Below are 21170 nucleotides of genomic sequence, written 5' to 3'. Positions count from 1 at the left end.
GCTTATAAATCAGACTTTTGTTTTTTGAAAATGTAAAAATGCAGACAGTTTTCTGTGAAAGGTAAGGTTAGTCTTATGGGGGGTAGAATACACAGTTTGTTTGTACAGTATACAAATCATTATGCCTATGGAAAGTCCCCATAAAACATGAAAAAATAACATTGCTTGGTCTGTTGAAGACTGGTCTTGTTGAAATGAGAGGCCTGTTCTTCCCAGTCTCATCAGCTGGACTGAAAGAAGTTCCAGTGCTCTTAGGAAACTGAAAACATGGCTCAGAGGTCACAAGTGACACTTGACAATATTGCTGTGTGTCGTGTCCAACAGGCCAAACTAGACAGTATTGACGTGAAACATATGCCAACAGTTCATTTCTGTTAAATGATTAGTTCACTTAGTTAAAAATGAAAATTCTGTCATCATTTACTCCCTCTCGAGTTGTTTCAAACCAGTTTCTTTCTTCTGCTGAACACAAAAGAAGATATTTTGAAGAATGTCGATAACCAGACAGTTGATGGTAGCCATTGACTTCCATAGTATTTTTTTTTCCTACTATGGAAGTCAATGGGGTCCATCCACTGTCTGGTTATCGACATTCTTCAAAATATCTTCTTTTGTGTTCAGCAGAAGACATAAATTCATACAGGATTGAAACAGTTTGAGGGTGAGTAAATGATTTTCATTTTGGGGTGAACTATATCCCTTTAATGAAAGATGCAGTGTGTTTGGCCTCTTCAAAAAACAAGGAACAAGACAGTATTGCACTATTGCATTGCACTGAGCGCAGTAAAGTTAAGTCTCTGTTAAACTGCCACCATGTCTTTATTAGTTATTTGTAACATTACAGAATTAATTAATTTATGTATTGTTAAGGTCAATATAGACTAAAAACCTTAATACATTATCCTATTAATTTCCTGATTCCTCCGCTTATTTATTTAGAAAATTAATTTTCTATGGGCATATATACGGCTGAAACAGGTAGCCTAGTGCATCATCCCAAATTTTTTCAACATCAACATTTTAATATAATTATAGTCAAATATGGCCTTTAGAAAAATGTGTTTTTTTGAGGAGCTGGGGTAGTGCACTATATAGGTCCCTGTGGCACGGCCTAAGCTTTTGTCATTAATGGCATTTTTTTCCTTACATTACTTTTACTTTTATACTTTAAGTAGTTTTGAAACCAGTACTTTTATACTTTTACTTGAGTAAAAAGCTTGAGTTGATACTTCAACTTCTACAGAAGTCTTTTTAAACCCTAGTATCTATACTTCTACTTGAGTAATGAATGTGAATACTTTTGACACCTCTGGAAACACTCCATTAACGTACGGAGCTCTGAAACACTGCCAGCGGGACATTAAACAGGAAGTGTCGGTCCGAGCTCAAAAGCAGGTTTTGCGTGGGAACGCAAATATGTTTGCGAGGGAACACAAAAGATTTAAAAAAATAAAAATAAAATAATTCTCCCATCCTACATTTTTTTCCACCACCACGTCCCTTTAGGGGCTCCGTAGAATTCCTCTTATTTATTTTATTTTCTTTTTCTATTATTGAATCAACAAATCCAATTTACTACAATTTTAAGATTCCTGTAAAGTATTTATGCCTGTTTAAACTTGGTCACTCAATCTTGCTAACCTTCAGCACTGCACCAATTATTTTTCTCTTAACACAAACTTATTTATCTGCAATGGAATACTTTTTCCACTCTGTCTTCAGGGATAACGAGATACAAATTTTAGACGTCTTCAGATATAATATATTAACCCTCATTTGTGCTTTGGGGTCTATGACCCCAAGCGACTTTTCTTTAATCAAAAAAAAAAAAAAAAAACTGGGCTTGCTTATGTATAAAAAAAATAAAATAATAACACTCATGACCTTTGGGGTCAATATGACCCCACATTGAAATGAATGGGAAAATAAAAAAAAAAATAAAAAAAATTAATCCAGAATAAATCTGAAAATTTCAGAACCACAATGAAGTTCTGGTACTAGAACACAAATGCAATGTGGAACGAACATGATCACTTGCACACACACACACAGGTGTGACTCCAATAGAAAGCATTTTTATAGAAATTGACAAATAAAATCAATAATTCCAGCATAAATCTGAAAATTCTCACACATAAATGAAGGCCTGGTACTAGAGCACTAATGCAATGTGGAATGAACATTATCACAGACACATATGCGCCCACACAGACACAAATACACACACACACACATAGAGAGAGGGGTGTGACTGCAATAGAGAGCATTTTTATAGAAATTGGGAAATAAAATCAATTTCTGCATAAATCTAAACAATTTCACACATAAATGAAGGTATGGTATGAGAGCACAAATGCAACGTGGAAAGGACATGACTACACACAGAGACACACACACACAAACAGGTGTGACTGCAAAAGAGAACATTTTTATTGAAACTGGTAAATAAAATCAATAATTCCAGCATGAATCTAAAAATGTTCACACATAACGCTCGATGGTGTTTTAGGCCCCCAATGGCTCCTTAGAGGCAGCTAACCCTACCCTCAACCTTAAACCTACCCATCCCCTCGCTGCCTGGAAGGCGCCGTTGGGGGCTTAAAACACCAAGTGCCTAAATACAGGCCTGGTACTAGAGCAAAAAAACAATGTGTAATGAGCATGATTACACACATGCACATGCATGCACACAAACACACAGGTGTGTATACTCTTCACCAGGGCTCACTGTAAAAATGACAACTCAAAATTGTTCACCTTCCTAAGATTTTTGCATTCACTGACACTAAAATTGCTAGTTGGAACTTGAACTATCTGTTGTAAGCCACTTGAACTCACTTTCAGACATTTCTGAGGAAAAGTTCATCTTATTTTATGAATGGAGTTGATTTTATTTTGAAGTTGTAGTTGACACCCAGTTAGAGTGAGGTCAACTTATCTGCGCATGCTCATTTGAAATTTGTCATGGCAACCGGCTGCGACGGGGTTTCCAAGGATTTTCCCAGGAGCTCCCTTCGAAAGTTTGCGTCCGCCATCTTGTCACGATGCCAGCGATAACTTTCCCTGATGTCTTTGTCGAAGAGAAACATTTATTCTAACGGGTAAGCTAATCATATGAATATGTATATGCATTTGGTATTTGTATTACATTTCATTGTGGGAAACAAAATTGATTAATCATAACCAGGTGAGGCGTTTATGGCAATACAAAATCCCCCACTAGCTAATCGGTTAGAAGCTAGCTTATTTTGAACAGCTAAGCTCAATATAATTATTGTCCACATATTAATTGAAAGATTTGTGTTGCCGTTATGTTTGTTACTCTCGATGAATGATGGCATTGTTTTATGCACGTCTGCTTTGCTCATTGACATGAAACCAAAGCACCGGCGGTGGTTATAGTTCACATTGTTGCTCATGACCATGCGCTGCAACCAAGGTAGAACTAACGTGCTAAAACTGATGCAAAACTTCGGTTTGATACGGTAGTTAACTAGATAGATATAGCTTCTAGCAATAGATAATTGCCTCGATACTATCGAGTATCGAAAAATGACATGTTGTTCGGTTTCAGATTTCAATACCTAAGGAGTTAACTCGTCAACGTCAGTGCTCAAACAAATACATATGAAATGCACAACGACACACATAAAGTCGCTCACGCACATACACGCAAACTCTACACACACGAGACGCGCGGAACTCTCCGCGCACATACTCATATGAGATGCGCGCGTCACTCAACTAAGTGAGGGAAAGAGAGAAAAAGGTTAAAACAAATCTCAATTGAAAGGATTTTTTTTTTTTTTTGAAAAGCTGGTTTAAACTCGTGATGTGTCACTCAACTGAGTAAGGGAAAAAAAGAGAGAGAGGTTAAAACCAATTTCAATAAAACAAGAAAGAAAATTCTTAAGTAGGAGAAATATTATTTTTCTCGTAAATGCTTCCTATCGGTGAGAATCTGTTTCCAGAAAGGTAAACAATATTATTGCTTATGTTTACAAGGAAAAATAATACAATAATAATGCTGATACCTTTTTCCGAGTTTTACAGGATTGACACCACACACCGTCAGTTGGACCGCTTACAGCTGGGATGCTATGAAGGCGACGGTTGCTCAACACTGGTCTCTGTTAATTGATCTTGGATAAGATGTTAAATTGTAAATTGCGTTTACAAAGACAGAGAGAGTATGGAGAACAAGAGAGGGTTTGATTACAAATCAAATACCTAATAATTGTTTTCTTTGGAAAAATTATCTTTCTCTTTCTTTAGACTCGATTGATGGTTCTTCCAGGTTTGTTTCCTACAAATGTGAAGGATGGGAAATCAGGACAGAACAGGAAGGATGTAAGAAGGAAAGGAGGGAAGGAGATTGGATCCACAAATGGCTCTGGAGCCTTTGTCGAACTACAAGTATAGAATTGATAGTTGCCAACCAACTAAACATTCAAAAATAAAGCTTTGTAAAGAGAGGGTTATCTCTGATTTATTTGAAACTTGTAGTGAGATACCAATATCTCCTATTGAGGCTCAGGTGTGTCGCTCCACAGCGACAAAAAGAGGTAAATGGGTAAAATAGAATGGTTAAGTTTATAACCACAACTTGAGAAGGAGGTTACAACGCAATAACAATAAATGAGCAAGTAGGAGTCTAACAATATTTGAAATAGGGAAATGTGGGTTGAATAAGTTTACTTAACTTTCAAAGTTCAAAACGTATTCACCTTAAGTGATTAAATCTAAAAGAGTAATTTAGAAATTATGAAAATTAGATTTATTAAAAATAAATCTAGAAATCATTAGAAATTACCTGTTTAGAAAAATAGATTTTCAATTTTAATTTCCTTTTTTAAATCAAATTAGAATTTGACAATTAATAATCATAAACCAGTATTTTCTTTTTCAAGTAAAATGCAGGTAAACGAAATTAATAATTGCAAACGAAATTTCCTTTTCACGGAAAATATGGGTAATTAAAATATTAGACAGGTAAAATAAGAAAGAAGAAAAGACCAACAGGTGTAAAAATCAAGGTGTTTAAATGGTTAAATCACTTTAACGTTGTTCAAACAGACACTGTATTTAACCACTGATGTTAATACAAATGACAAACGTAAATAATGCTTAAGGCTTTAGCATATAGGCCTCACTGTAAACAACTGCCTAGGTTAGGTTAGCTTAGCCAAGGGTTAGCAGCTAGCTTAGCCACCAAAGGGTTTGTTTACACTGTGGTCAGGGCTTTGCTGTGGCTCTGATCATGCGAGGGTCAGAGTTCCCCCGGAAGCGTTGGTTAAGACTTCCGTGTCACGATTGTAACTATGGCGACAAAACAACGCTAGTGGGCAAACATGTGAATTGCAGTTTGTAAACAGTAATGCATGTTACATGAAATGTCGGCACATTTCAACAATGTTCAAAGAATATGCACGTCGATCATATTACGTGAAATGTCGGCGCATTTCAAAAATACAAATAAAGGACACCACTCGTAGTTTTTACGACGTGGGGCTTCACTCAGTTGTTTAAGAGTGAGATTAACTTTAAAGGGCAGCTTTGCGCTGTAATAGATGGAACAATAGCGATCTCGGCGGATCGTCTCTGTGCAATGTTATCTGAGCACACAAAAACAACAGGGTTCCTAACTGTTGGTTAAGTTTCAACGTCAAGCTTTACTTGAACACAACTTTAAATAATTCCTATTCAACTACACTCGGACATACGCAGTGTTTACGCGAGAATTAATTGAACTGACACAGATAAGCTTATAGTTTATCACGGGGATTGCCGTGGGACACGCACGGACAACCTGAGAAATAAAGACTAATCTGTGAGGAGAATATTCGTCCTTGCAGTGGAACACGCACTGAGTGACAATCAGATAAATAAGGAACGTTAGACGAGGGACACGCTCATCCGTCCTTTACATGGTTATTTTAATTACTGCAGTATAATTTCGTTAAGCTCTCTGGCTGCTACAAACACACATAAGTTACAGCTTTGAAAGACGCTGGAACACGCAGACGTCAGTAAGCTATAATCAAAGTATTTCAGAGATTGAGGGACACGCTCAATCCTTACCTTATCATTGTGTGAGATCTTATATCTTGGGTTATTTTACTGCAGTTTAAAATAAAATAAAAATAGGCAGGCAGCCTAGACTAGAGTAACAGCTCTCTCTGTGTATTCACATTCATTCAAACAGGGCGCGCGGCGCTCGCTGCATACGTCATACACACAGACTCGGAGGTTCGGATCTCTCCGCAAACTATGAAAATATAATTACTTCGTATATGCTTACAATTTAGGTTAAACTGCCCGCATTCTCCACCAATTTAATGTAGCGTTTATACGCCCACGTATAAATATTATTAATTATTATTCATAACGGAATATGACCAATAATTAATATTTTAATTATTTTTAATTATCTTCAGAATTTACTGTAGCAGAATCAATAGTATGATCATTTTATCAGTTCATCCAATGAACAGAAAGCATAAACAAGTATTAACTCTAGGAAATATAATATCTTCCTGGTCAAGAAAGAATTAATCCCCAGCTAACAATAAATTACGAAGTAAATTAAGGGTAACAGCATAGGTAGCTTAAATCGAAGTTCAAGACAATAAATCTGATAAGCACACACGAGTAATCTCTTTTAAATACAAACAATACTTTATTGATTATATAGACTACTAACACATAAAGCTAATATCTAACACAAACACACGCACACACACACACATTCATACTCGTTGCAGAAAGGGATAGAGTGAGGAAAGAGTGGGTTTAAGAGTGAAAGGATGAAATCTCACGATTTCATATACACTAGACATGACCTGAACAAACCATCAATCATTAATTTAACCCTTCTATCGTTTTAGGCAGGTTATTAAAGTTATATAAATACACCAGTTAAGATTTTAGCCTGCATGGAGGTACTTGCGTATTTGCTTTTGGGGATTCCCTTTTTGTTGCGTGAAAGGGGTTTTCCCGGTCCGTTCGGTCTCCTCGTGCCTGATGTCTGGATCACGGGGTCAGTCACGTGGTGTGCTGGCGGAATGAGAGTCTTTGTTTGAAGCTGGCTTTGCAGAAGAAACGTGGCTCGAAATCTTGTCGCAAAACTTAACTTAGAACCGACACTCACAACGGAAAAGAAATGAAACTAAGAAAAGAAAGGAAATTGAGAGTAGATGATGATGGCTTGAATGAAGCTATTTAACCCATGTTCTTCAGATCTTGATTTGGGTTATTTCGTTTGCGCGTTTACATGGTTCCTATAGAGAGAGAGAGAGCTTCGAGAGCAGCGAGAGAGAGAGCGAGAGAGAGCAGCGAGAGAGAGCAGCGAGAGAGAGAGCTTTGTTTTTGGGTCTAAGGTTTTAAACTAAAATTTTGTCCAACCTCCAGGATGAGTTCTGGCCAATTAGACACTGGCTGAATTTAGGAGGTGACGTTCTTTTCAGTTCTGATCGTAAATCATGCTTATCTGTGCTCTCCTTACTAACAGAGAGAACAGGGGCCACAGTTTAGACATGATTTCTAATTAAAAGAAGATCAAAACATATTACACCGATATCATTCAAGCCATCTTGCTAGTTGTGTTCGTAAGATAGCATTGATATGAAACAGTACACACTTTCATTCATTCACTCCTTCTAATAGTTAATATAATAACTATTACCTGAATTAAATGGGATCAAAACATATTATCTTATTAAAATATACATATAAGTGGTGGAAACAACCCAGGATTAGGTAGTTGCATGATTGTTTGATCATGAGTCCATTGAAAATTGTTCTTGAATGATTTTATGTATAGTTATTGATAAGAATCAGTTCTCTGGTGAAGAGACAGAACTCTGTTTGTTCAGAGGTCTTAATGAGGAGGTGTTCAGGAATGTAGTCGGGGGTTTCAGTAACATCTGCTGGTGTCGATTCTTCTTCTAAAGGGTCTTTTGCAGACTCTCTGGCACCGGGATGGGTGACTTATGGCTCTGGTCTGTGCGGACACTGTCTTTATCTTAACCAGTCCGTATTAGGCCACAAAGCTAGCCATTGACCAGTTATGTGATAGTGCCGGGGGCTCCTTCAATTAGTCAGACCGGTGATGATCATGAGACGTTCTGAACAAATCTTCCCCCCTCAGTCATCGAGAAGTAGAGAATTTGAATTAATATTCAAAAAGAAGATTAGTTGGTGGTTGCTTTCTACCCATTGTCGTTACAGCGCGCACGCACAAACTCTCCACGCGCATACTTATATGACCAACCAATTGTTGTTTCAGTTGTGTTGAGCTATTGAAAATATCCTGGTTTGGTTATTTTATCAAAAAACCTTCAAAAGTGTGTGAATTTTGCTTAAAAACCAACAATTCTTGAGGTGCGCCAATACTTTTGGCCATGACTGTATATGGCTTCAGTTTAAAGTGTCATGCAAATATCTGTTCTTCTTTTGTCCTCACAGGCTTTGCTGTTCTGGTCCACATAAATCCCAAACTCGTCCGTAAGATTCGGCTGTCCGTAAGATTCGGCTGACCAAAGCTCCTGAAACTTTAGAGGAACTGTACAATGAACTGCGTCAAAAACTTGAACTTGTGGGTGAATTCTGTATACAGTATGAAGACTCAGACTTTGGCCAGGCAGTTTGCAACCTGATTGACATAGAAGAGTTACCTTCAGAAAAGGCTGTCTTGAATATTCTGTGGAGCAATGAGGACATGCCGCCATCACCACCACCTCCAACACCAACTCGGTCATCCTCCATCTCCTCCCTTGACATAGCCATCATTGGATCTCCAGACTCAATCCACAGCTTATCTTCAGTTGTGTGGACATATAGGAGGAACGTTTCACAGTGGCCCACTCCATTCCCAGTAGCAGAATTCTCATATGATGTTGAACTGATACTCCGCAAGGGGAATGACACGTTTGAAATATTAGGGAAGGGTTTACATGTAACCAGAGATGTGAAAAAATAGATTTTGGACAAGTTGGCACAAGAAATATTTTCTGTGAAAGCCTACCCTGAAAAACATGAGTTTGATTCTGTTGCTGCTGAACTTGTCAACAAACATCCCTGGATATCCCTGGTACTGGATATGCAGGATGGACAACCAGCATAAAGTACAAAATGGGGAGCTACAGATCAAAACTACGTCAAGCTGGATGTAATGAGGTTGGTGTCAACAGGAGATCAAGAAGGGAGGAGGCGGATGATCATGGTGTCAACAGGCGAAGAAGAGATGATGATGATGATGATGATGGGGATGGTGGTGCGGAGGGAAGGTTTTCCTTAATTTTTTTTTTTTTAAACGAGGTGAGGTCAACCATGTACCAGATCATCCTGAAAGCTACACTGAGGATGACTAGGAAGACCTGAGGTCTTACCTGGTTGAAGCCATGAAGAAGAAAAACAAGGACATGGAGTTCATCAGACAGAAGATGGACATCACATTCTCCCTTAGGAGAATGGAGATTGTAGAGATGGAGGCCATGGTCTCAGAGGTTCTGGAGAGGTGGCCCGGTCTATTTCTTGAAGAACAGGTAAGGCATCTTTTTTTTTTTTTTTTTACTTGGTGCATTTGTTTATATTTGTATTATGTTTTTTCATAATAGTGTATGTAGGTTCATTTGTATCATGGCTTTGAGTTTGCAGTCTTAATTATAACAATGAAATCACACTATCAGCTTGTTGTATTTGTATTGCATTTGTTTCATTCAGATTTGTCAAGAGTTCACTCGTGTGACCACCAAGGACCTGATGGGAACATTTAAAGCTGCCCTTGAGATGTTCACCCCTCGTCTGCTGAAATTGTATCATGCCAGGAAGGGCGCCTTCAGTCGAGAGATGGAAACCCTTTTGGAAATGCTTGACAAACAGGTTGTTATATTGACTAAAAGGCCTTTTTTTCAGTTTGTCCACTAATATTTAAACCATTAATCAAGAAGGAACTACCAAGCTAGCACTCTGCACTTAGGGATGCACCGATACCGATACCAGTATCGGGTATCGGGCCGATACTGAGCTCATCTACTCGTACTCGTAAAAATGCCCCGATACCAACAACCGATACCAGGCAGCGTGTGTACGGTGTTTGTGTCCAGACAAAGAAACACTGACAACAGAAATTATAATGGTGATAAAAAAAGAAGGCTGTCTATGAGGTAAATATATCTTATTAGTGAAATATTAAACAGAATATAGTAACGCCTGTGGTGCGCGAGCTGATAAGAGAAAAACACGCAGTGGATTGAGCGCGCAAGCGGCACAGACGCGCGAGCTGGTCGAGCGCATCAGACGTCAGTGGAAAGTTTGTAGTTCAGTCGGATGTCAATGGCAAAGAAAGTAAAACGAGGCATGTAGCTTATTATTAACGTTAACTGACCAGAGAGAGAGAGAGAGAGAGAGAGAGAGAGAGAGAGAGAGAGAGAGAGAGAGAGAGAGAGCACTTCTGTTGAATGCTCTTGATTGCTGATCGTTCACTCAGCACGTGTTATTTGGATTAAAACTAAATCGTATATGTAAGTAAAACATGAAGTGTTACCTTATTTATGTTTAACGAGTGGTTGCCTACATTATTACAGGACATTTGCAGGTCAAGAAGTTACATGAACTTCAAACATCCAAAGCGCGCGCCCCGAAAACCATCGCCTCAGACAGCGCGCGATACTGAATGGAAGTCTTTCACGTCTTGCGCTTGTATGGATGAATTCATTTTTCACTGTTGGCGAGTATCCTAGTAAACAAAGTCTGTTATATCTCAAGTGAACGTAGACAGTAAATTGTCTCTGGTATAATTCAAATGGGGTCCGTGCGTTCGGTCTTAAAGGTGCAGCAGTTTAATTAATCTGCTGCTGTGTTTTAATGTTAATCAAACAAAGGACAAATAAATTACTCACTGCTCTTGACTAAATTGACTAAATAGCTATATTAAATAGTCAATCAAGATGGAACTCGCTCACCAATGTAGCTGATGCAAAAAAAAAGAATTAAGTTATATTACATCTAGGGATGCACCGATACCACTTTTTCCAGACCGAGACCGAGTCCGATACCGATACTTTAATTTTTTGTACTCGCCGATACCGTAACCGATACCTGTATTTAAAATTTTCAATTAATTTTTAATTCATGCATTTGTAATTTTTTTTATGTATTGGTAGAGAAACCAAAAGCATATCAATCATATTAGTTGTTTATTAAATTTAAACTTAATTTGTTCATCAACTATATATTTAATGCACTGCATATTCATTACTGTAAAGAATAAAATATAAAGTCGGCAACACCTAAGCTCCAAAATTATCAAAAATATTTATTTTCAAGACAACTATCGCATAGCGAATGTTACGTTTCGAGCACGCAGGCTCTAAAAAAATTACAAATGCATGAATTAAAAATTAATTGAAAATTTTAAATACAGGTATCGGTTACGGTATCGGCGAGTACAAAAAATTAAAGTATCGGTATCGGACTCGGTCTCGGTCTGGAAAAAGTGGTATCGGTGCATCCCTAGATGTAATATAACTTAATTCTTTTTTTTTGCATCAGCTACATTGGTGAGCGAGTTCCATCTTGATTGACTATTTAATATAGTAATATTTAAAGGATACGTTCATGGTTTTGCACTTTGAGCCCCCTCTCTGGATTGATGAAATAGAGTGTTTGACACCAGAATTTTGACTATTGGTCCAGTCTTGAGCTTTTGGCTGATTTAGAATCGGCCCTGCCATGCTTCAGAATGGCTAGCTACATGCATTCACAAACCTGTCTTTAAATCAACCCTAAACGTTCGTTTTCAAAGATGTGCAACTCACCGATTGGTTAGTGGTGTTCGTTGAGTGTTCGTCAAACACTCTATTTCATCCAAGATAACCCAGAAAGGGGGCTCAAAGTGCAAAATAGTGAACTTATCCTTAAAAGACAAACTAACAGAGCCTGCAATTATTTTATCTGCCTACATGCACAATTATAGAGATGGGAATACAAATGGAACAAGTACAAGCACAAGTGCACATGCACAAGTACATTTCACAGAGCTAAACAAAAGTATTTGTTTGTCTTTATATTCTTCCAAAACAGACATCTGACATCACAAGTCATCGCAGACAGGCAGCTGTGGAAGGTCTTCCCATATTTCTGTGGGAGAATACTGAGAAGCTTTTCTCTAGATGCCTGGTGAGTGCAGCTTGGAAGAAATTCAGCTTTTAGTAGTGTTGTATAGCAAAGAGGCCATACACAAATAGACATCACTCTTTATTGACAAGTTTTCTACAGGACATTATTTCAGTGGTGTTTTTGTTTTGTCAGGCAACTGATGCAGATGACAAACAGATGAAAGGCATCAAGATGGGGGTCCTCACTAGCCTGGCTAACGTCAGACCTCTTTCTCATTGAAACGTGGTCTGGGAACCACATGTTCATTTTCTCGTATTTGAGGCGTGGTTTACGAATGCCCAGAGCCGTTTTTTGGGCGCTACGAATGTCTATCAAATGCGCCTGTACGTAGCTCATAGCCAATCGTTTCAATTATACCAGATGACGTATGTAGAGCGACAGAAATTCGACGAGGAAGAAGACAAAATAAACTTGCGGTCTAAACTACTTAGAACACTATCTAAGGCTGCATCGAAAGGTAACTTCGCGTCTGATGCCATGTTGGATCCATAGATATAAACAAACTGCTTTGGTGTGTCGCATAGACGTCGTCATCGTCTTGATGCTCCCTCCCCATTCTGTGATTGGTCCCCTCGCTTTTTTTTTAATACTATCATACCGGACATCCTCTTCAGCAAACTCACAGATCTGGGCTTTCCTTTACTCACCTGTAATTGGATCAGGAACTTCCTGACGGACCGCCCTCAGACTGTTAAACTCGGTCCCCATTTCTCTTCCACGCGCACGCTCAGCACTGGCTCCCCTCAAGGGTGCGTGCTGAGACCAATTCTGTACTCTCTCTGTACGCATGACTGCCGCCCAGTCCATCACCAGAACAACATCATCAAATTCGCAGATGATACTACAGTGGTGGGTATAATTTCAAAGGGGGACGAGGCTGCCTATAGAAATGAGATCCTGAGATTGTCAGAGTGGTGTTCATCCAATAACCTGACACTAAATACAACCAAAACAAAGGAAATCATCCTCAACTTTAGAAGGCACAGGGCAGACCCCGCTCCCCTCTACATCAATGGAGACTGTGTAGAGAGGGTTCAAACATTCAAATTCCTTGGCACAACCATCTCAGCAGACCTCAAATGGTCAGCCAACACCACAGGAATCATCAAGAAGGCACAGCAGCGCCTTCACTTCTTGAGAGTGTTAAAGAAGACCAACCTAAAGGAGAAGCTGCTGGAGACCTTCTATCGCTCTGCAGTGAAGAGCCTGCTGACATACTGTATCTCAGTATGGTACTGTAGCTGTACTGAGGCAGAGAGAAAGGGAATACAGCGGATCATTAACACTGCACAGAGGATCATTGGCTGTCCTCTTCCCTCCCTGAAGGACCTTTATAACTCCCGCTGCCTCAACAGAGCCCAGAACATTGGAAAAGACCACTCTCACCCTGGTTCCCACCTGTTTAAACTGCTGCCCTCTGGTAGGCGCTACAGATGCCTTAAGTCAAGGACAAATAGACTCAAGGACAGCTTTTTCCCCAGAGCTATAATTACACTGAACACACATATGCACTGAACACTCGGATGCACTGACATTTTACTCAGCACAATATGTGTATTTATGTATCATATTTCTGTGCAATCTCCATTTCTTTATACCTTCAGTCTAGTACAGTCTAGTGTTGTCAAAAAATATTGATATTTCGATAAATATCGATACTGAAATATCTGAACGGTACCAATACTAATTTCCCGTAGTATCGATACTAGCCGAGCTGTCACTTTCACTTCTCTCCAAAGGCGTGTTGACAAACACCACACGCGCACTCGTCTCATTCGCTCTGATTAAATAGCAAAAGTGAAGTGAATGGGGCCGATCACACCTGACGCGTTTTTTGCAGTGAGAGGCACCTATTTTCAATTGGTTTCCAGCGAGCGTTCTGCGCGCTGTTTATGCGCTTGCTGCGCCTCGCGGGCCTCCGTTTTAGTGATGAAAGCTAGTTGCTTGAATGCCGGAGAGTGCGATGATGGAGGATAAACTTGGTGCTCTCGCGGGTTACCAGGAGCTTAACGACTTCACGAACCGTAACTACCACTATGTTAACAGAAAGTAAATAAATGTTAATAAAAGGCTGATTTGACGTTTACTTGACTGACAGGACAGCTGTTTCAGTGGTTGCCTAGCAACATAACAAACGCAGCGCACTGCTCGTTCTGTGTGATGAGTGCTGTGTGCCTCGCGTGTTCAAACCTGAAAAAAGCGTTAGGTATCTAATATATCAAAGCACCTGAAAGACCGACACCCGGGATCTATATAAATAATTGAGAGGTTGGTAACTCTTCTCATTTTAACATTTCTGAAACATTAACCAAGATGGCCTAGTATTGTTGTTGATATGAGTGTGTGTCGTCTCGTTTTTTCACCGTAATTCTTAAAGTTAATATAATCTGACTGAGGAATCTTAGACAAGTGAATATTTTAACTGTGGTCAAATGTAAATTAACTTGTGCTTATTTAACTTTATTAAAAAAAAGTATTATTTAATTCTGCAATTTGCCTTCATTAGCGATTATCATCAATTTGATTACACGGATACTAATTAAACTAAACTGAGCTAGACAATGACATCTCTCAATTCAATAATGATATGCCTTTAACTGAAAAGTGCTTTAAGTTAAGTGCTTTGACACAATCTGTATTGTTAAAACCACTATATAAATAAAGGTGACTTAACTTCATGTCGATCCAGTGAGCAGTGTTTCGCGTGTGATGCACGTTTGCGTTTAAATCTGTTCATCAAATAACGTTAATGTATTAACCAGCATTTATGCTTTTGAACCAGTGCACTACCTCAGGACATTTTTGTTCATGTAAAATATACCTCATTGTCATGTTCTAGACTAAGTCTTGTTATATTTAGCTTTAAATAAAAAAACAATACCCCCTTAATATTGTGGCAGTTTTTTTCTCCGTGGAATCGAATATCGATATTTTTCAAGGTATCGTATCGAAGTTAGAAATTCTAGTATCGTGACAACACTAGTACAGTCTTGTATTTCTGTGAAATATCTTCACTTTTTGTGCAATGTTTTTTATATTCTCATTCAGAGTCAGAAGTCTACCTCATATTAGGGCATTAATCATTTTGACAAACTGTGGCTTATTATTATTAGGGGTTCAAGCATGAAATGCTGAAACCCTATTGTAATTGTAAGGATTCGTAAAACGCATCGTGCAGGACAAACCGTAAGGCCTAGAGACGTGAAACCTGGCCAGATGGTAGGCCTCAATTTGGGGACAACCTATCAGAGTATGACCCCAATTGGCCCATAGGTGGCGCTACAGCAACCAAAAGTACTAAATCGCTCATAACTCTTAGACCGTTTGTCCCAGGATCAAGTGTCTTATAACGTTGGAATCCTTGGCTCAAGCCGGACAAAATGGCTATCTCCGATTTGGATGTAAGCAGGGAAAATTTTCTGCTATGTCGGATTTTGTCCAAAACCTACTTTTGCGAACTAGTCCCTGGTTTTTGGCCCGATCGGAACCAAACCAGTCTAGGACAATTCTCTGGACTCTCTAGATCAATAATTATCGAAAAAAAGTTGAACTTTTGCATTTGGGTGGCTGTAACAGGGTCATTTAGAAAAGGGGCGTGGCAAAATACACTAAAAAGCCTATAAATCCCAAATGAAAACTCAGAACTTCACAAAAATTGATGAGCGTATGTGTCAGAACATGGTGAGGAAGCATGCAGAGTTTCATGGAGATCGGACCATAGGTGGCGCTATAACTGGCAAAAAGCCTTCATTCTTATTAGGGGTTCAAGCATGAAATGCTGAAACCCTATTGTAATTGTAAGGATTCGTAAAACGCATCGTGCAGGACAAACCGTAAGGCCTAGAGACGTGAAACCTGGCCAGATGGTAGGCCTCAATTTGGGGACAACCTATCAGAGTATGACCCCAATTGGCCCATAGGTGGCGCTACAGCAACCAAAAGTACTAAATCGCTCATAACTCTTAGACCGTTTGTCCCAGGATCAAGTGTCTTATATCGTTGGAATCCTTGGCTCAAGCCGGACAAAATGGCTATCTCCGATTTGCTCGCCCTTCAGGCGCCAATTTCGAGTAAATTGCATTTTTTTGAAAAACCTATTTTTGCGAACTTCTCCTAGGTTTTTGGCCCGATCGGAACCAAACCACTGCAGGAATATTCTCTGGAGTCTGACAATCAATAATCATCCAAATAATTCAAAATTTTAATTAACGGTCGATAAGGGGAACCAAAATATTTGACGGCACCAGGGCCACTTTTACTAAAACGGTTATAAATTGTGAACGGAAAGAGATATTTTCGCAAAACTTGGGACACATGTTCATCAGCTCAATCTGAGGTCATGTGAAAAAAAATCATGACAATTGTCCACTTGGTGGCACTATAAAATGGTTATAACTTGTGAGCGGAAAGAGATATTTTCGCTAAACTTGGGACACATGTTCATAAGCTCAATCTGAGTTGACATGAAAAAAATTGTGACAATTGGCCAATTGTTGGCGCTATAACAGTGAAAAAATTCATGAAAATAGCTATAAGCGCACCCAACTGTTAGTCTACTGAAAATTGGCACGCAGTGTCTTTGTCCAGGGTGCCATGATAGTCTATGAGAACATTGGTGTATCTCAAAAAACTCAGTATACGTCATTGACACAATGCCAGTGTTTTTTCACAGGAGTGACCTCCTAAGACTCCTGAATCCTTGCCGAGTCCAACAATACCAAACATGACAGGTTTCGCCTTATGGTTTTTGTAAGTGTCATTTAGAGCTTTAAAAAATTGTGTTTATCTTCAAAGCCGTTAGTCCGATCGAGACAACAACAAAAAAACAATGAAAATTTGAAAACATAGGTAAATAGCTAAACAATAACACCAAAATGTTAAAATTATGATAGGAACTGACAAAAAAATGAATTAAATCCAATCAATTTCACCCATGGATCATTTTGATGCTCTCACATGTTTGAAACGAACAATGATGGATTGTGATGGAATTTGTTTTGAATTGGGACTGGCGAATCCCCGTCCATACTGTCAATGACCATTCGCAAAGACCCGCCCACTTTAGTTACTGTTGCTATGTCTGACAAGCGACGCCACTCTCACACCACACCAAGTTCTCACGCAGTGAAAAATACATTGCGGATCAGAGAGAAGACTGCGCGTCTGACAGACAAGTACTTTTGATATGAAACAAATGGCGCTTTTCCACTACACAGTGTAACACAGTGTACTTTTTCCACTGTATAAAAGTTGTACCTGTACCTGCTTCCAGGTACTTTTTTTCGTACCACCTCCGGCGAGGTTCTAAGCGAGCTGAGGCGATACTAAAATGTGACGTGAAAACACGGCAGACTGCTGACTGGTCAGAGAGAATCGTCACTATTCACTGCGTCATCATTGCACGCGCCAGACGGAGTATCCCGAATAAAAAACAGCAAAAACAAAAACATCCAAAAACAGCATACACTCGATTTCCTCCTTTGTCCTGTGTGTGTGGCAGCGGATGTATCTCGAGTAGAAGATTAAGTCACAGCAGTTTCCTGCGGCGTCGCTATGACGACCAGGTACTATTGTGGAGGTACTATCTGCAATGGAAAACGGAGCGAAAAGCGAGTCGAGTCGAATCGAGTCGAGTTGAGCTGGTACTGGTAATGGAAAAGCGGCAAAAGTCTCACCTTTCAAATGTAGTCACTTTTTAGAGACATTTAAACAATAAATACTGTTTTGTGACTTCACAGTATTAAATTAAAATAATACAACAAAGTTTGTTTCAAGAGGAATTTATTGATTGATCAAATTAAATTAAATATCCCCAAAATATCCAGATCTGACAGATCGCTGTAGACTCGAGGCTCAGTTAAAGCTGCTCGTGAACCAATCATCTCTTCCTTCTAGTTAATTTATAGCATTAAAATAAACATGAATGAACATAAAAGGAATGTTGTTTTAAAGTGCTAAGACGTCAGTACACTTTGTTTTTCAAATTTAAATCCTCCAATGTTAATCTACTAACTCTCCTGACTGCTTTGTGGGACAAAATGGCGGATTATGATTAGTCAGATCGCCTGTCAATCAAACTCCCTGCAAATGGTCAATTGAGAATGCCCGTGCGCACAATCCTGATCTAATCACCAACTTTGCAGTTGCACATAGGAAAGCCCGGAAAATCCCGCTATAATGTAAGAGAGCATCTTTTTTATGTATTTGGACCTAGGCCTAACAATGTGTTATGGTGCGCTGTCACCAGTGTTTTTTTGTTTGTTTGTTTTTTGGTGAGCGTAGGCTCCTCCTGATTTTGTTAGTCATCTCATCTCTTATATGCTGTGTATGATCATATCCTGCCCTATTCATGGTAGCTTACTCGCGGACATTGCGTCATCAATGTCATCAATTGCGTCATCAAGGGGCCCGCCTTGATAATCCTACTTAAGGGCCCGGTGTTGGCTTGTTACGCCACTGAATATAATTGTCTAAACTCCTTATCAAAATAACATATTTACAACAAATTTGACACATATATATGGGCACACTTTGAGTACTACTAATAAAAGTGGTGGAGATCAGGCAAGACTGTAAGAAGACTCAGGCAAAAAGGTGCTATAACTGTCAAAAAGCTTTGAAAACCATATATTTCCTATGGTAAACTGCCTGTATTGGCTGTAAATGGTCTTTTCCATCATATATGTCAGTGGTTAAATGCTTGCTAAATAAAACTTAATAACTTTTGATGCTTTTGTTCTTAAAGGCCTTAAAGGCCTTAACAGCTTGAACCCCGATAAATGCTGCTTGCAGCTTTAATTATTATTATTATTATTATTACTCTTATATACACAAGTAACTCTTTCTATGTTCTTTTTCTTTATTCTTTGTCAAGCTTAAATATTTTAATTGTACATCACTTCGTATTATGTATATTTTATTTATTTATTTTTATGTACCATGCACCTTATGCAGAAGCTCTGCAATTTTGTTGTATCTTGTGTACAATGACAATAAAGAAATTCTAATTCTAATGAGGCGAAAATCCGGTCCATGGTATCCAGGCTGCCTATCAGCGTGAATAAAATCACGCTGCGCTCAAGGCAGCATGGGGAAACCCAGGCTAGGTCCTCACAGTGCTTGATGATGATGACGACGCACACTGTTAGCAATTGATGTAATTTTTACAATAGATTTTACAACAACATGTTGTATTCATGTTTTTATTGTAAATGCAAATGCATGATGGGAAATTTATGGACATTCCTGTAATTTTATTGTAACTACACTGTAGAAGCATTATTTTACAGCCACCGCATAGCATTGTGGGATCACTCCTGTTTGAATTTTGAAATTGCGCGGCCAACGGTACAGGAGAATCAAACATTTTTGGAAGAAGAACACATCTCAGGTATGAAACGTTAACATGAAATCTATTTTATAAGTATATGGATATATTAAATCCGTTGATTTGAGTGAGTGCTGCTGATTGTTTCGTTTGGTATATTTCAGTGACATTAGCTTCAGTGACGTTCGCCCCGAGTCGACTGAAAACAACCTGAACTGACGCAGTGAAGTGGCGTCTTCTTACTCAATCCATACGGAAAAGGACCACATGCAGGTGTAAAGGTATGAGATATTCACAATTTTTCGTTTGGTATATTTCAGTGACATTAGCTAGACACGTTAGATCCCTATAACGTTAGCTCAACTCGCCCCGACTCGACTCGCTCACTCCCGGTATAAACAACCTGAACTGACCCCGGTGAAGTGGCGGCGTCTTGCTCAATCCATAAGGAAAAAGGTAAGCTACCACATCAGGTACAAGACACTAGATATTCACAATGGAAAAACAAACATGGTGAGTAGAATCGAGTCGAGCTGAGCTTGTAACGTAACGTTAATGGAAAACCACCACAATGACGATAGCTCAAATAACGTTATCCCAGACTGTAAAAATAAGCATTAACGTTAGCCCGGTAAGCTTCCTTAGCTCAGGTTATTATTGCATTGATTACACTTGCTACCGGACAGGCTGTTGTAACGTTATTAGGACTTCTGTTTTGCTGTCTTGTAATCGGGGGTCTTGAAGTCGTGGTTTGCACACTAGCATAAACGTAGCTTGTAGATTTTACGGTCACTGAATAACATTACTTAACTTACAGAATTTAACGAAGATACCAGGATTGTAATTTAATTAATATTTCAAATAACGAGATTGAAATATGGGCTTTAATTAAATTACAATGTTGGTATCTTCATTTAATTCTGTAAGTTAGCTATAACGTTAACTGTGATAAAAGCTGAATATAGCATCTGGTATGTTCAGATGTTATAACTTTACTTTGTGCTTGGCCAACCAGGGTGAAAGAGCAGGCATGTAAGCTGTTTTTATCTAAAATAAACTGCGCGTGCGCAACTTAAACCAACCAGCATCGTCATTAAATATTTTTAAGCCTGGGTTCTGTGGACAGGCTTTCACTGCTCTCTTTGTGTTCAGAGAAGGCAGCAAATTATCAGTAGTATAAAAATCAAGTTAACCATTTTGTTTGTCTCAAATTATATGTGGCTGCCTGGCAGACTGTATGGAATATTAAAATAATAATAGATTTGTAATTGGTATTTGTTGTGCAATTGGTAATACATTTGGTAATGTTTACATTTTTTATTCCCTTGCCCTCTGCCACAGCTGCTGGGTATATAAGGTATATATAGGGGTGGTGGTGGCGCAATGGATAAGACACATGCCTTTGGTGTGAGAGACCCGGGTTCGAATCCACTGTGAGACACCAATGTGTCCCTGAGCAAGACACTTACCCCTGGTTCACACCGGATGCGGAAGCGTCGCGGAACGGAAAATCACGCGCGGTCCGGCGCCTGCCTGTTCACACTAGACGCGTATTCTCCGCGGCGGTCGACAAGCGCTTCTGCTCAGTTGTTGTTTATTCAGAGCTATTTTTACATCATGGGTAAGTAAATAACCTCATAAAATGAATACACCATGTTTCTGT

The 21170-nt window shown here is 39.0% G+C and overlaps 1 protein-coding gene and 2 long non-coding RNA genes across 4 annotated transcripts in view; 1 reads left to right on the top strand and 2 right to left on the bottom strand.

Moving 5' to 3' along the window:
• LOC309506541 overlaps window positions 1-21170 on the bottom strand; it is a 44565-nt gene that overhangs the window by 3383 nt on the left and 20012 nt on the right. The window lies entirely within an intron of this gene.
• LOC309506478 overlaps window positions 1-21170 on the bottom strand; it is a 32074-nt gene that overhangs the window by 1932 nt on the left and 8972 nt on the right. The window lies entirely within an intron of this gene.
• On the top strand, window positions 8235-20821 carry LOC309506412 (uncharacterized protein). Of its 2 annotated transcripts, XM_082180341.1 has the most exons (5): window positions 8235-9545; window positions 9724-9882; window positions 12085-12180; window positions 12313-12357; window positions 19287-20821. In XM_082180341.1, the coding sequence occupies exons 1-5, from the start codon at window positions 9402-9404 to the stop codon at window positions 19326-19328; spliced, it is 486 nt and encodes a 161-aa protein (XP_082036467.1). In that variant the 5' UTR covers window positions 8235-9401; the 3' UTR covers window positions 19329-20821. The 2 variants fall into 2 exon arrangements, with proteins under 2 accessions (XP_082036467.1, XP_082036468.1); XM_082180342.1 differs by lacking the exon at window positions 19287-20821 and having other exon boundaries at window positions 8241-9545; window positions 12313-12689.

The sequence above is a fragment of the Leuciscus leuciscus genome, assembly GCF_965113295.1.
Source record: "Leuciscus leuciscus genome assembly, chromosome: 9".
Lineage (NCBI taxonomy): Eukaryota > Metazoa > Chordata > Actinopteri > Cypriniformes > Leuciscidae > Leuciscus > Leuciscus leuciscus.
Note: the sequence above shows the minus strand (reverse complement) of the source record. Positions and strands in the feature narration are given on the sequence as shown.